Below are 15,581 nucleotides of genomic sequence, written 5' to 3'. Positions count from 1 at the left end.
CTGGGGAGTAACTTCTATTAGCCAGTGTAATGTATTTCTTCAGTAGATTGCCAGTAAGAGTCTATCACTGTGCCTTTCATTGTTCATAAAGGATGCTTACTAACTAATAACTTATATTGCTGATAATGTATTTTTAATGGCAAAGAGGAAACTTTGAGGCTTTATAGGTATTGTAATGTAAAGGACTTCGGGAAATAGTGAAATCCAGTTTATTGTTTGTTCACAGAAGACAAATGAATTTACTTGGCTGTATTCTGTCAGACCTGTGCTTAAAATACATCCTTTGAAGATTTCACAGCCTCCTGAATTTGTCTGTTCCAGTGCCACTCTGCTCTTCATGTTTAATTTTCTTTATAGCTAATCTAAGAGGATTTCTCTTTATCCTTCTCTTGGAGGATATGGGAAAAGTCAATCACCACTCTTGTTCAGGTCCCTGCTAGCAAAATCTCTTCAGTGTGATTTCCACTACAATTGTTTACCTGTACCAAATGAGGCTGGTAGTTTGTGCCTTATTCTGCAGTGTTGGCAGACCTTTGTCTGTGCTGAGGCATCCTCTAATTGCTGATAGATCTGGTGGGATTCTGGGATGAGGGCACACTGCCCTTTTCATCCCAGAAAGGTGATGAGTAATTGAAGGGTAGAGAAGAACAAAACCTCACTGGCCTGTAGGTTAATCTGCTCAAAGGCAGAGGCCTTGCTTATGCCTCCTTTTCACTCAGGGATTATCTGCCCTTGGAGGTGTAACATCTTCATAATTTAATGAATATATAAAGAATAGCCATTTTATGGTAGCTGCTCTGGTTTCCCGCTCCAGTTCTGTAGCAGTGTCATTAATAAAGAGGTGGGGGAAGATGTGGGATGAAACTTTAAAGGCATTGTCGTGGGCAGAAATAGTTTTTGTAATCTCTAGAAAGACACAGCATGTGGCAGGGAAAAGAGCACGCTGGCAGATGGGGTGAGTGCAGCTACAGTCATACCAAGGGGATGCTGTTGTGAAGCTTTCATGCCGTGGCAGACAAGTGGGTCACCATGTTGATATGTCACCCTGACTAGGAGCTTTTGCTGTGATCAAGAGTGTGGTGATAGGAATCAAGGCATTTCTGAGGAGGGCACCAGTAGAAGATGGTAGGATTGATCTGTGTACATGGAGAATTTTGCCCTTGGAGACAGGGCTCGAGCCACTCTCCTCTGAGTGAACTTCTTGCATGTACAGCCTGGAATGCAGCAGTGGAGAAGAGAAATGGTCTTGGAGGCTTGTTCTCTTGGCTGCAGCAGAATTGTCCTGCACAAGTCAGGTGGGCTGTTTACCTTGGTGGTCAGTGTGCTTACAGAGTGTCTCACAGTCATCTGATGTACATGGCAGAAGTGAGGGGTGGTGTTGACAGTGCTTTGGTTTGTGACTGTCTATGGGCATCGTCTTTCCTGCCCGTTCCTTGTCGGAGATACCTTTTTAGTATTCTGGATTAGCTTTGCAGCCTGGGGAAGAGTGCACCTTGCATGTGCACTGGGGCTGGACTGCAGCTGCTGTAGTGGGAGAGGCCAAATGAGTGCACTGAGAGCTTGAAAGAACCAAGCAATGACTTTTAGGCTTTCTTTTAGGCCTGCCTCAAAAGAAGTTCTTGAACTGTTATTATGTGAGCAGAAAACTGGTTTGACTTGTGCTGCTCTTCTCATCAAACTTAGTGAGGAAGGAGAACTATATATGTCTGTCAGCTCCCTGCTGCGTGTGGCAGGTGCTGGGCTTGCTCTTTGCTCAGTGTGGTTGTAGGGCAACTATATCGAGACCCCTATCTCCTGTGTGTGGGAAGAGGACCTGACCAAAGCCTTGGGAAGCAGACTTGGGAGCCTGATCCTGGCTCTGCTGCAAGTCTGTTTCGTGGTGCCCAGAGTCAGCTGGGAGCACACCAGTTCCTTTCTGTAAAATCAGAAAATGTCTTCAAGTTCTTGCAGAGACAGTGTAGGCTGGAAGGGTGCTATTTGCCTGCATGCTGCTTTACACAAGTGAGAATAAAATCGGTGCTAGTTGATTGGTGTTGTATCCCTTCTCAAATCCTCATAAGGAGGGATTTTGGATTGCTTTCCATGGGTATTTTGCCTGAGACCTTGTATTTCTTGCTGGGGAGAAGTGATACAAGGGAGGTGTTGATGTTGGCATATCCTGACTTCTAGTCCTAATTATCCAGTGATCAAGAAGAATTTTGTGGAAAAATAATGCTACCGAATTAGTCTTGCAAAATAAAGCTTTCACTACCTTGAGTTATTTAATGAGTGACTTAAAGAAACCGTCAAATCACGTGTAAGGTCAGCACATAATTGGAGTACTCTTTAAAAAGCAAGTGATCTCCCTAGTAGACTGAATGAACTTAGTAGCTAAAAATTCTGAATTCTTAGTAGCTAAAAATCTGTTTCTAAAAAATTTAGGTGATTTGTAAAGGTCTGAATTAAGTAATCAAAAGGTGAGAAATATATGTCATCAGAAGGTGACTGCTGATTTCCCTGTTCCGTTTCTGGGGAGAGTGTTAGTGCAGATAGCTGGCTTCAGACTCTGGGTTTGTGCTGGTCTGTTGGTCAGAATCTGGCCGGTAGCAGCAAATCCAAATTCCTTACTTTTGGTTGATGAAAATGTCAAGATACATCAAAAAACAGTGAAGGGCCTGCACCTCTCTTGCAGTTCTCTTCTTCAAATAAAGAGTTAATGAAGAATCTGCGCTTAGCTTCTGTGTTGCTTTGTGTTTGTGGCATTTTCTTTGATGTATGAATTCGGAGACAAGGAACAGAATGTATATGTGCATACTCAAATTCCAAGTCCTTTGAAGGATGGGGAGAAATCTCTTTAAATGGTGATGTGAGTGTACAAGTAGTTCTGCCTGGGTATTTTTTTCCTGCATGTATAGATCTTAGACTGAACTTCATTTGTTACTGAACTGCATGCTGGCACAGTCCCAACACTGCAGGCAGATGTAGTTGAAGTAGCCAGATATTACAACTTCCCAACATACAGTACTGCTAGACCTCAGTGTGACAAGTTTATGATAGTAATAATGCTTTGTAGTTCCAGATGAGGATATGAAAACTCATGAAAAACCCTACCTTGTATTTCCTGTCTTGCAAGGGTGCAGGAAAGTGCTATTAACCTACAGGAGGAAAAGGATGAAGGGCAAGAAGAGACATAACTGTATCTGAATCTGCTTCTGAAGTGGTTCGTGATGTTCATTTTGTGGAAGATTTAGCAACTATCTGCTTGACTTCCCTTACTATGTCTGTGCTTAAGAAAAAGCAGCCACTTGATCTCTAACACTACAAGTAGTGTTATCAGGAAAGAATGTTATGTTTCTTGGTTTTATCCTTGGGCATTGTCATACTTTAAGTCCCGTAAATGATGTTTTCTAGTCTGACATAGTTACTATTTGTGAAACTCAATCTCCATTTCAGCTGAAATATCCTCTGTGCCGTAGACTGCAAGAGACTTGCCAGCAGCAATCCCTCCTCCTTCCAGAACCACATTGCCATTGACAGACTAATAGAGAAATAGTAATTGAAGCCTATAGTTCTGTGTGACTTTGAAGTTTTTACTTTTATCAGATGATGTCAAGTTAAACAAAACCTAGATAAAGGAACCAAAAGCCCGATGCCATTTCTTTGCTGAAAAGAATGTACCAATTCCTGATATGACTGGCAGTATTTGAACTTGATGCATGTGTGTATCTTGCTGCCTGATCTATGTTGCAGATGCTTTATACCTGCATGAAACCCTATTGAATTCCAAGATTGTTATGGATCAGATCATGTAGCTGTAGTCTTTGGGGGCTACAAATTGTTGCCTGGCTTATAGTACTGTACCTAGAGAAGGATTAAAAAAACCAGTTTTGCTGTTTCACAGTCTGTCAGCAAGGTCTTGCATGTGGTGACACAGAAGCTCATTAAACATGTTTTTGAATTGGCAGGGCTGCTTCTAGCTAGAATATATAAAACTGTTTCAGGTTTTAATGAACATTTGAAATCAGTTCCAGCTGAAGACCTATATGTTAAGAATCAAATAAAAAAAAAAGCTTTGTAATAATGTGACCTGCCTGATCTAATTTGAGCAGTGGGGTGGGGATGGTATTGAACTAATTGGTCTTTGAAGACATCTTCTAACCTGATTTTATTGGTGAGTCCTATTCTTATGCTAAAGGTAAAGAGCTATTGTGTCATTTAATTCTGTATGAAATGTGCAGTAGGGCGGGATGGGATGGGAGGAAGCAATCTGGCATCCTTTTCATGTCAGGTTAACAGTGGCACACTATCACATCCAGCACTCTGTTTGTCTTGTTTCAGAATTCACAAGGCATCAGATTTTTGGCTCTTGGAGCTCTCAGAGTGACCATGCTTTTCCCTTCTGTGTAAAAGAGGTTACTGTATTTGAGACAAAAAGTAATACTAATGGGACACTTCAGTTTGGAATAGGTGTCTCAAAGGGAAGAACCTGCTTTTGAAGTTAGAGGAGCAGGAAGGCTTGCATCACTTCCAAGCAGTATGAATAAAAAGAGATAAGATGGTGTAGAATGAAGAGGTTTCAAAGTTGTGAAGGGCACATTTTTAGAATTATCGGTCCCTCTGGGTGTTGCATATTTCAGTTCAAGCTGGCATTTAATTTGTGCTTTAGAAATTTCCACCAAGCCTCCCTTAAAATCTTTTGGAGACAAAAGTAAATAAGTAAACCCCCCTTTGAATGTGCTTGTGATGACCACGGGGTCAGCTTAAGAGACAGAGTCTTTTAAGAAGTCTCTTCCTCCACAAATTACAACTATTTCTATGCTTCTTTCATAAAACCTGTTGATTTGAACAAGAATGAAATATTTAGAAAATTGTTCTTCCCTTTCTTCTCTGAGGTGAAATGTGACTCGAATTCTGCCAGTTACATTTATTCTTCTTCAAATACATTTATTCTTCAAATACATTTATTCTTCTTCAGTGTTGCTATAAGTTTCTGCAATGTTGGGGCAAAAACCCCACCTCCCTCCCCCTGAAACATGACACAATCTCTTTTACTAAGCTATATTAAATTAAATTTCTGCATTTTTATAAAGATATGCTGTGCTGTTAACTGCTTGCATAAATATACAGTGTATCCTGTTGAGCAGGAAGCTACTGGGCTGTTCTTGTTAACAAGTGTCCAGGGAGAACAAACCTCTGAGAAAATAACAAAATTACAAAACAAGGCATCAATCTTCTAAAATCACAATCAAAATGGTTATTTAAACACTTGATTCAGCTTACCCTTTTTTGTGTTGAAAGTAATGATGAGAATTGTGAAGGAGAGAAAAGTATAGTAAAAGCATTGTGAAAGGTGAGTAGAGCTTGTCCAGGAGGTGCATGTGAGGTGTCAGCTCTTTGTGTGCCTTGCGCTGAACCCTGAGTGGCTTCTTGGGTTACATTTATAGCTTCTGTTCCTCTGATGTATTTCAGTTTCTTTAGTGTTCCATCTAAGATAGTTAATCCAAGAGCTAATGATTTAGTTGAACATTTAATTAATACCTTTCTTGTATTACTCCACAAGAATTTGCGGAAACCTCCAGCGTGAGGGATGTTTGTTTGTGTAGCTGCGGCACCAGAGCATTGATAGGAGCTATTTGCCTGACTTGTTTAAATGTGTTTCTAGAGCTGGATATAGAAGCCAAAATGTATGTGGTTTGTCCCTATAATTTTCCAGTTGGTTTTCCACTTGTGCTGTCAGCTGCTCAGATGGCTTATTCTTTTCCCTTAACAAAGTGCTGGCTCCTTCAAGCAATGCAGGATGTAGAATTCCTTCCTCTTCCCTTGAGGTGTTTGTGGTTGGGTTTTTGTTGTTGTTGTTTTTCTGTTTTGGTTTGGCTTTTCTTTGGGGGTGAGGGTGTGTGTGTGTTTTGTTGTTTTTTTTAAATCTGTAAAATGTCTCTCCAGTTGAACAGTTCTGGAAACTGGAGCACTTTGGCCATGGGTACTGCTTGAGCTGCCTTACCAGTGTCAGCCCACCCTTGTGTCCCAAGTTGGATCTTGAATCGGTGATTGGCAGGCTGGTCACCTTGATCTGCTGTGGCTAGGCTTCCACAGATGCCGGCTGCAGGAGTTCTTTTGTAACAGTGGGTTTCCAGCAGGACAACAATAGCAAATAAAATCTTTCCAGGCAGATTTTGTTGAACAGTTATCCCAGAGTCAAACAACTGTCACCTGTTTTATATCTGGAATATCAGGTGAGTAGGATGATGAGGAGTGGTTTTTGTATGGAATTGGGTTTTCCAGACAGCTTGTTAGAAAAGCCACAAGTACCCAGCTGAGCTGCTGGGCTTGGTGCACGTGGTGTTGGCTCCAGAGCAGTTCTGCAGACATTGCAGCCTCCAAGTGCCAAGGCAAGAAATCTACCCTTGCCCGTGTGCAGGTGTCTCGGACCCCAGATGCCTGTGGATGAGTAGCTTGCCTGAGACTGCAAAACCTCTTCGGGTTCCTGACCACATGCCAGGCACCCATGTGGCCCAAGGGTGTGCCCTCATTTAGATGCATTGTGCTTCCCTGTGCTGTCATATAATTGAGTATCTGTTGGACACAACTAAAAAGGCGTCTGTTTTCAGTCTGAGGGACGAAAACAGATGTTTTATTCTCTCGTGAGAGCTCGGTAGAGTGATGCATCAGCTGTTGCTCCAGATCTCGATGATGACAGCTAAAAAGGCAAAGGAAAAGACACAGAGGTCAAAAGGAGTTGAGGAGAGGAACATTAAATAATTTTTGTTTCCTGTGTGTTATGTGACGTGGGGTTTAGTTCTGAAGCATGTGGAAAGAATTAGCCTTTAAGTTAGCATTGCCTTTTACATGAGCAGGGGCACAATCTTTTTAATTGATTTCTGTTTCCTAGACCAGACAGATTAAAGTCTTGGAAGAGACCTAATTGCCAAAAGTTAAAAGATATTAAAAAGCGATGCCTGAATAGATCAAGAACTGTGCTAAGAGCTGAGTGTAAGAGACACAGTTGCAAGAATCTTGCATGAGTTGGAGCTGCTGAGCCAGAAGCTGTGTAAGAAGGTCTGCAGGGTGCTAGGCCTGGGCCAGTTGTGTCACTTCAGTGGAATGTCCCTGTCCCCTTTCAGGATCACGCAGTGGCTTAAGCAGAGAGAGCATGGTGGCAGTGCCCAGCTTGCAAGTGGGCACTGGTACGTCTGCTGATGTGAGGTCTGGTTCTACCTGCACGGGCACACTCAGGTGAGCGCCCGTGGGCTGGGCTGGGACTGTGCCCTTCTGTGTTCTTGTGGCATTGTTTTTTCTGGGGTCCTGGTTGTAGCTGGAGTCACTGAGGGCAAACCTTTGCAAGTTTTCCCTTTAAGTTGTTTGACATGAATTGAAGAACAGAAACTAACTGTACCTTGGAGGGACTAAGAGAGAGTGGTAAAAGAGGAAACTGATGTAGCCAACAGCTTAAACCAGAAGCCTCAGTCTTCACTCACCCGTCTTACTGAGCAGTAAGCTGTGGGAAGCACCACATCTGCTGTATAGGTCGTGCTAGATCTTATGGCTGCTCTAGATGCTGGGTTAGATCTAGCTCAGGTGCACCCCTCACTGGTGTAGGAGAGAAGTGGTTTAACCCATACCTTTTAAGGGTCTTCCTCAGGGCTTTCTCCTGAATGGGTCAGAAGGGGTATGAGTGGGATGCCTGGGGGCTCTTCTCAAGGGGGTAGGACATTGTGGTACAAGCTGAGCAGTCTGTCTGTGCAGGGCTGGGAGGTGCAGTGAAAGCTTTAGGTTAACGTGTTTCTAGAGTTTTACAAAGGCTGTGGCTACTGAAAATGCTATTGCATTCTTGGCTGCATGTATTCCTTTCTTCCCAAACAAGGCAAGAACAAAGCCTCATGAACTGTGATCCAGCAAGAGATGCCAGCACCTAGTAACTACCCTGCTCAAGTCAGCTGCTGCCTACTCCTCACCGCAGTGGCTGCTCAGCCTTCCAGATTGATCCCCAGCTTTTTTCACATTCCAGCAGCTGGTGGGACTTGGCTGTTTCTGCACCTATTTGGTGCCCTCCTCATGAGGCTGTCCATGCAGCCTGTCATCACAGGATTGCTGTTGCTCATAAAAGGGTGTACTGAATGGTGTAGTCTGGAAGTGCAGATGTTCAGAAGCTTGAGAACTGGTGATCAAGGGGAATATCTGGATATTTGAGCATCCTCACAGTTCTTTCTAGTCTTTGTGAGTCCTAAAGGAGCAAAGAGGACTGTTGCTGATTTTCTGCTAGGTTGTGTGCTTGCCTTGTTTTTTATCAGATGCTGTCTAAACCCTTGGAAGCACTTCTATTTCAATATTAGAATATTCTGAGCTTTTCTATTCCTGTCAGTGTTAGACATGGAGCTGGGGTCAGTGCTTCTGTGCTAGAAGCTTTGAGGTGCTCCAGCTAATAAGGTTCTGCCTAAAGGCAAATTACCAGTGTGATTTCTCACTTGCTCTTTGCACTGTAGCAGCCTTTTGCCTGTAATGGAGGGGCAAGCAATGTTATTAGGTGAACCAACCTGGTCTTTTAATAAGGCACATTGTGCTGTGCTAGCAATTTATTAGTTCTCATAAGAAAGGCTTTCAGTTTTCCTATGAAAAACAAAGCAGGGCAATGCAATGGCTTTTTTCCTTCCTCTGACATATTCTAGTTGCTTTTCTGTAGCACTCATTGTCTGATGCTTCATTATGCCTTGAACTTCTGAGATGCAGCTGGTCACCAAAGCTACAAGTATGTGGTGGTCCTGATCCTAAGCTGATGCTGGGGCATGATCTCATCCTTGGTCACAGAGCTACATTCATTTTTCCTTATTGGCTGAGAAACTGGCTGTAAGTGCTCAGCTGGAGGCAACAGAAACGTATGGAATAGTGGCAGTGTTTGTGACTAAGATATATAACTGCTTTGTGGTGAGGAACCAAAGGTAATAGCAGTTGGTAGTGCAGGTGTTTCATTTTGATGTTGTTTCATATGAAGACACTAAGCACTGAGTTATGCCGTGCAGGTATCCATACCTGTCAGGTGCTGCATAAACAGGGCCACCTTTCTGAAACAATGCTCCTGGTTTTCAGCAGTGTTTGGAGTAATTGAGATGCGGAAGTGTGAAATAAGCTGGGACTCTGCTTTCAACTGCAAAGCCTCCTGTTGTATTACCATGAGTGCTGCTTCCCTGGAGATGGAGCACAACTGGCGTTTATGTCAGTGGTGATTTACCTGCTGTGCTGTCTGGTGTTTTGACCTTGCTCGAGGTAGAAAAGCCACCTGATGTGCTCCACAGCGGTGACTCTGCAACGTGTGATTCCCTCTGTGTCCTTTGGACAGAGCCCAGTGGCTGCTCTTCTTCTCATCATGTGCAACAATTCAAGGACCAGTTCAGAATCTTTGCAAAAGAGGGTGAATTAGTTATTCTTTGGAACTCATCCCTTCAGTTTCCTTGAGCAGAGGCAGGGCAGGGAGCAGTGTGGCTGAGGGCTGACTCGTTCCAGCTCTTTCACTTAGGACATATTTGTCAGCTCTCCTGCAAGTGGATGACCACATTTCAGAGTGATCATGTTATTTTAAGCATCACTCTATTTGTCTTTGTGGAGTTTTTGTAGTGATAACTTCTTGCTCTGTGGTACATTTCCTTAAATTGCTTTTAATTACTCGTGTTATACCAGATGTGTAGCTCTGAGATCAAGAGACAACTGAGGGGTTTTTGTTGGCTTTTTTTTCTGGATCCAGAAAGTAGTTCTTGGGATTTTTTGCTTTTGCATCAGAAATCTACCCTTGTGTCCTAACAGTAGCAGTAAAAATACATCTATATATTAATAATTTCTGACAACTTTTTCTTAATACCTCCCAACATTTAAATTACTTTAGTCCTTCTGGGATTTATTCACTCTAGATCTAGGCAATATTTACTAAGTTACTCATCTGTTCCCAGGTTTGTAAGTGAAGGAGAACTTTTAATAACCAGGTTTTTGCTTGGTGGTTTCATTGGGTGTTTTAGTTCACCTGCTTCCAGTCCAGCAATGAACCCTGGCAGCCTGTCGCTTGTCACATGGGCTTTACTCTCCTTGGTCACTGTCCCACAGTGCTGCACCGTTGTAGGCTCTGTGAGTTGGCATCAAGTAAACTGGTCCCCAGAATTTTGGTGTGAGCAGTGAACCTCAATTCACAGATTTCGTGATAGCTTTTTACAAGCAGTAGTTTAGGAGTGCTGAGCTGTGCTCTGAGCTCTGTTGCGTTGGAGCAGCGGGGGGTTAATGAGATGGGCTAATTGCAGTTCTCCCTCTCTCCAGTCTCAGAGGACTGGAGGGAACAGTGAGAAGTTGTGTTGTTCCTTGTGTTGTCTAAGTGAGGCATTTGCTGGAAGCTCAGATGGATGGGACTGTAGTGTGGGGACTGCTGGGATACTACTGGCTGTCATCACAGTGAGGAAAGGTGATTCAGTTGGCCTGCAAGGGTCAGAGGAGCTCAGTCGTGTTGGTATGGAGACCTAGGGAAAATAAACTTGCAAGATGATGTTGGACAGAGCCAAGGACTGAGGGGAGACCACAAGTAGTGGAGCTTTGGGAACCTGTCTGTATGGAGAAGCACAGGGCAGTCAGTACCTTTTGGATTTTCCTTTGAGGTAGTGCCACAGCACAGACAGCATGAGCAACCTGGGATTCACTGCCTGTAGAGAAGGCTGTTGTCATAGGCTGTCCTCAGAAAGAGACACATCTCTGGATGTATTGCCAAGAGAAGAGAAAAGGTCTTTAAGCATGACATAGTAGGAGAGACTGGGAAAAGGGATACAGAGATGAAAACTGTATCTGAAGTGTTCTCCTGTTTTCAGAAATATAATAAATTTGCATACTTAAAGTATGCAAGTGCGTCTTCATGTCTTTGTTTATGAATCCAGACGACAATCTAAGCAAGTGTTCAAAAAAACCTGGTCGAATTCTCTTACAAATCTTTTTCTTCATGGTGAGACTTAGAAGTCTTTTCTTCCATCTCCCTTCCCTCCTCCAAGAAAAACATCCTAGGCAGAGACTTCAAAGTGAAATAGCCAAGCTGTGTCACCAGTGGTGGAGATGAGCATGTTGAAACAGCATGAAGCAAGCTGGTGACACAGCTGGGGTAGGAGCTCTCTCCAGCATTTCCATTTGATTCCCAAGCCAGGTGTGGAAGGTCCAGCAGGAGGCCAGCAGAGCGAAACCACTCCATGGGGATGTGCTGCTCAGCCCATTGATGCTTCCCTGCAAGAGACATGGGATAAAGGTTTGTGCAGCAGCCATCACATCTCTGCTGCTTCTAGCATGATGCAGAGTGGAGGAAAGGGTTTGCCTCTCCCCACCACAGTTTGTGCAGGCTGTCAGGGTAGCCCGAGGCTGAGATTCACTCTGGTCACTTGGTGCTGGATCAGCTGCTGCTGGATTGTGCAGCTTTCTTGGCCTTTTATGGGAGCATATTTAGGTGTGTAATACCCAGGTATTAAAGAACAGATGCTTTGAGTTCTTTGAAGTAACTTTTTGTTGACCTCTTTTAAAAAAAAAAAAAGTATTGTCTGTATTGGGAAAGGCTGTGTGGCATCCTGGGAACTAATTCTTTACTGACCTGGCAGTCAGAGAGAGGCAGGAGAAGGGCTTGCTGACAGCCCTTGGCACCTACAGGAAGTACTCCAAGACATGACAAAGCAGCAGCAGATGCCAGTGGATCTGAATTCTCGGTGGCATAACTTGCCACCCAGACTATTACTGACTATATTGGGGAACTCAGGAGTCAAATAAGCAGAGCAGCAGAGCCTCAGATGGAGCACACAATACTGTGTATTTCTGATTCTGAGATCGCTCTTTTGGGGGCCTGTATAAAGTAGTGGCTAAAAGACCTGTGCTGATGTAAAGGCCTGGAATAACTCTGTAGTTATCAGCGCTGCAGCATTATCTGGAATTTTGGATGGAGAGCTGCCCTTCCTGTGCCTTGGTGTGGAGCTGTGCTGGCCAGCTGGCTTCCCTGGAGAGAGGCCCTGCTGTGGGATCAGGGAGTGGAGTGGCTGCTAACGGGGCCCATCCCTGCTCTGGCCCTGAGAGTCTCCCCTTTCCTGAGGTTCTTCCTGGTCATAGGTGTGTTAATTCAGGCAGAGCTGACTAACTACTTCAGTGGTGAACAGGTGGGCTCTTCAGTACAGGCAGTCCAATGCAACAATTGGGCTGGAATTCGATTCATTCGATTCATTTGTTTGCCAGCCATGTCCTGGGTTGTCTATTATCTGACTGTAGTGGATCTGCTGGGTCTCTCAATCCGTACATGATTTCAACTTTTTACCTCTGACCTTCAGGAGTTTGAGGCAGGTGGCACGTTTGGGTTGATAAATGAGTTCAGCATGGTCGAGAATAACATCTGCTCACCCCAGTGTCTGTTTCCTCAGTAGCTGTCCAAGTGCCACTGTAATCATTGTGCTCAATAAATCCCCATTTTTATAAGCACTACAGCAAAAAGTCTTGGGAAGCTCAGCTTGTCCTCCCAGCCTCATCCTGGGGGTGAACTGCAGGGTATGTTTGCACTGTGCATGTGTTTCCTTTCATGTTTGAGCGATGAGTTCCCCTCACTCTTTCTGGCTTGCAGGCAGTTTGAAGAAGAGATGGATCCCTTCCTCTCCCGGGATCGAATTTACCCCTGGGGCACATCTCTGTAATTGCAGGCAGCACACTTATCTCTGTGCAGGATGCTTCTGTGATGGGACTCTAATCAGGCAGCTGTGAATGGTGACTGGCACTCAGAATCCCATTGATTTTCCCTAAAAGCATCGTTCCACTAATGAGGATCCGGAGCCCACTCTCTTGCTGGGGCTCTGCTGCCGGACCCCAGCCGGGAGGCTCCGGGTGAGCTGGCAGACAAGCGGGCAGCCATGGGGCTTAGGGCAGCTGGCTGAGCATTTGTCAATGGTAGATTAAATCCAGTGTGCAAGATGAATGTGAAAACGAAACACGGCTTAACAGAAGCACGAGGAAAATTCTCCTTTGGCGTACAAATAGATTCTAGATCTTGTCGGCATGCTGCAAATGATGTTGAATTAAAAAAAATTACACGGTTGAAGGATCTGTTACTCTGAGGGGGAAAACTGCAGGAGCTGTTTGGAGAACATGTGTTGGGAGAAGTTAGGGTCCAGGGGCTTGTATTTAGGAATTTTTTTTTAGCAGACTTGGAGTTGTAGGCTGTTTCCTGTACGCACCATGCATAGCTCCCTGGCTGCTCCGGAGCTGAATCCATGGGACAGACAGAGGGTTGTTGTGGACTGACCGCTGGCATGCAGAGCAGCCGTGGCGACTCCAGCAGGAGTTAAAACAGCGTGACCCGAGCGTGGAACGTGAGGGGTTTAGTGTGGACAGCGGGTCCCGGACGCGGCTTTCTTAGGGACATTGGTTGCTGATGGGAGGGGGGCAGTGAGAGGGGTGCCGGCGTCAGCCGGGTGTGTCGGACCGCAGTAGTCTCCATACACACGCCGCCGCCGCGGGTGCCCGGTCGGGCTCGGTTCGAACGGGCTTTCCCGGCCGCGGGGCGGGTGTCATTGGGACGCGCCGGGCACTCGCCGCGGTGCGAGGTTCCAAAAATTGCGCCGCGCACGGAGCGGGCGCCGCTGTGTTGCTTTAGGCGTTAGCAGGGCTGCTCTCGCTACACGCTCATTGAGCAGCCGCGCAACCCCCAGATAAGGACGGTTGAGCGGTTGTTCAGGGCGCGCCGCCCGTAGGGGAGGGCGAACTGCGGCCCAGGTCGCGGCGAGGGGCGGCGCGCCCCCGGCCCTCCCGCTCCCGCTGGCCGGCTCGGGGGCGCGCTCCGCGCGGTGCCGCGCGGGGAGCGGCGGCTCGGGCGGCCCCGCGCCCGGTTCGAGCCCTTTTGTCGGCGGCTGTAGCGCTTACCCAGAGTGCTCCGCGCCAGCCGGGCGCTCATTTGCATAGGGGCGGGGCAGCCGCGCGGCGGCAGCGGGGACAGGGCGCGCCCCCTGCTGGGCACCCGCGGCAGTGGCCGGGCCGGGCCCGGGTGTGCGTGTGGATAATGTGCGTGTGGATAATGGGCATTATCTGTGCGGTGCGGGTGTGCCTGTGCTCCCTGTGCCTGCACACGGCCTGGGTATGTGCAGAGAGTGTGGATATGTACGTGTGCGATTGTACGCACACTTGTGTGTATGTACAGGGAGTGTAGATCGGCTAATATATTTGGAGGTTTAGGTTAGATATCAGGAAAAGCACCTGCAGGGTGCTTGGGCACTGGAACAGGCTCCCCCGGGAAGTGGTCACAGCACCAAGCCTGACGGGAGTTCAGGAAGCATTTGGACAACACTGTCAGGCACGTGGTGTGATTCTTGGGGTGTCCTGTGCAGGGCCAGGGGTTGGACTCGATGATCCTGATGGGTCCCTTCCAACTCAGCAAAAAGTTTAAAATTTAAAATCTAAAAGTAAAAAAATGTGTATATGTGCACAATTGTACGTATGTACAGACAGCATAGACGTGTATGTATATGTGTATATATGTACACTTAGGTGTACGTATAGGGAGCTGGGCTGTGCTGGGACAGCCCCGGTGGCACCACCTCAGAATCCTGGCTGTACCTAACACTTCCAGGCATGACTAACCTCAGTGCTTGTCCAGAAACTTAGAGAGAAATGTCTCATACCAGCACGATCATGGTCTATAGGGGCTTGTCATGTGTTTCATATACAGGCTACACAGTATATTCAGTATGTAATGTATCTTTTTTAGCTAGTACATGTAGTTAATCAGAGTGGGTTTTCTGATCTGAAGCCTGTCCTGAAGCTTCTCTCAAACAAGGTGTCTTCCCCTGGGTTTCAGTTATGTTATAAAAGCTTTGGGTTTAATTTCTGCCGGTGAATAATTAAACAGCTCTTAGTGCACACCATTTTCTAACTATAATTGTAATAATTGCAATTAATTACAAATGTTAATTACAGAAAATACTGCAGAGTTATGTATATGATTTGCGTACACTGGACATGTATATGTATGAATTTAGCATTGAGCAGCAATTACAGCTGTAATGCACACTAAAACACCATCTGTCCTGTCCCTGCAGGTGGTTCTCCTGGGCATTGACATCATTTCCGCGCTAGTGTCCCGCTTACAAGATCGTTTCAAGGCCCAGATTGGCACAGGTGAGGGTGTGTGAATGTCCCCAGCGCTCTGCTGGCATCCCCTCTGGCTGCTGTACACAAAGCTTGGTTTCTCCCCAGGAGAGCACTCAGGAGGCTCTGGGTGGTTTCAGGCTCAGCTGAAGGGCAGCAGGTCCGATTCCTCCATTGGGTGGGGGGAGAGCAGAGGGGCTGTGCCACTGTGTCAGTTTTTTCCTGAGGGATTTGGATGTTGCTATTTTCCTTCCTCAGTGCTGCCAAGTTTACTTGATAGGCTGGGAGATTCTAAGGACTCTGTGAGGGAGCAGGATCAGACCTTGCTGCTGAAAATCATGGAACAAGCTGCTAACCCTCAGGTATGTTTGACAGCCCTCTATAGCATGAGTGACTGGCTGTGTAAAAAGGAAAACTTTTCTGTCAGAGGGTTTTCGCCTGTGACTCTGTCTGAAATGGCTTCATCTCCCTACGCCTTGTTATGAGAT

At 45.8% G+C, this 15,581-nt stretch overlaps 1 protein-coding gene and 1 non-coding gene across 14 annotated transcripts in view; one reads left to right on the top strand and one right to left on the bottom strand.

The window, feature by feature from the left end:
• Window positions 1–15,581, top strand: part of CLASP1 (cytoplasmic linker associated protein 1) — a 179,650-nt gene that overhangs the window by 38,011 nt on the left and 126,058 nt on the right. For all 13 annotated transcript variants that reach the window (XM_027678952.1, XM_027678951.1, XM_027678949.1 and 10 more), the window contains 2 exons: window positions 15,045–15,123; window positions 15,352–15,455. In XM_027678952.1, the coding sequence (XP_027534753.1) occupies window positions 15,045–15,123; window positions 15,352–15,455 (183 nt within the window). The remainder of the gene's footprint in view (window positions 1–15,044; window positions 15,124–15,351; window positions 15,456–15,581) is intronic.
• Window positions 13,556–13,672, bottom strand: LOC113965539. The gene has a single exon (XR_003533559.1). It is a non-coding gene; the product is annotated as a U4atac minor spliceosomal RNA (small nuclear RNA).

This window comes from Neopelma chrysocephalum, unplaced genomic scaffold, assembly GCF_003984885.1.
Source record: "Neopelma chrysocephalum unplaced genomic scaffold, ASM398488v2 Primary Assembly neopelma1_44, whole genome shotgun sequence".
In the NCBI taxonomy this organism is placed as follows: domain Eukaryota; kingdom Metazoa; phylum Chordata; class Aves; order Passeriformes; family Pipridae; genus Neopelma; species Neopelma chrysocephalum.
The sequence above is the reverse complement of the archived record's forward strand: the minus strand, read 5'-3'. Positions and strand labels throughout refer to the sequence as shown.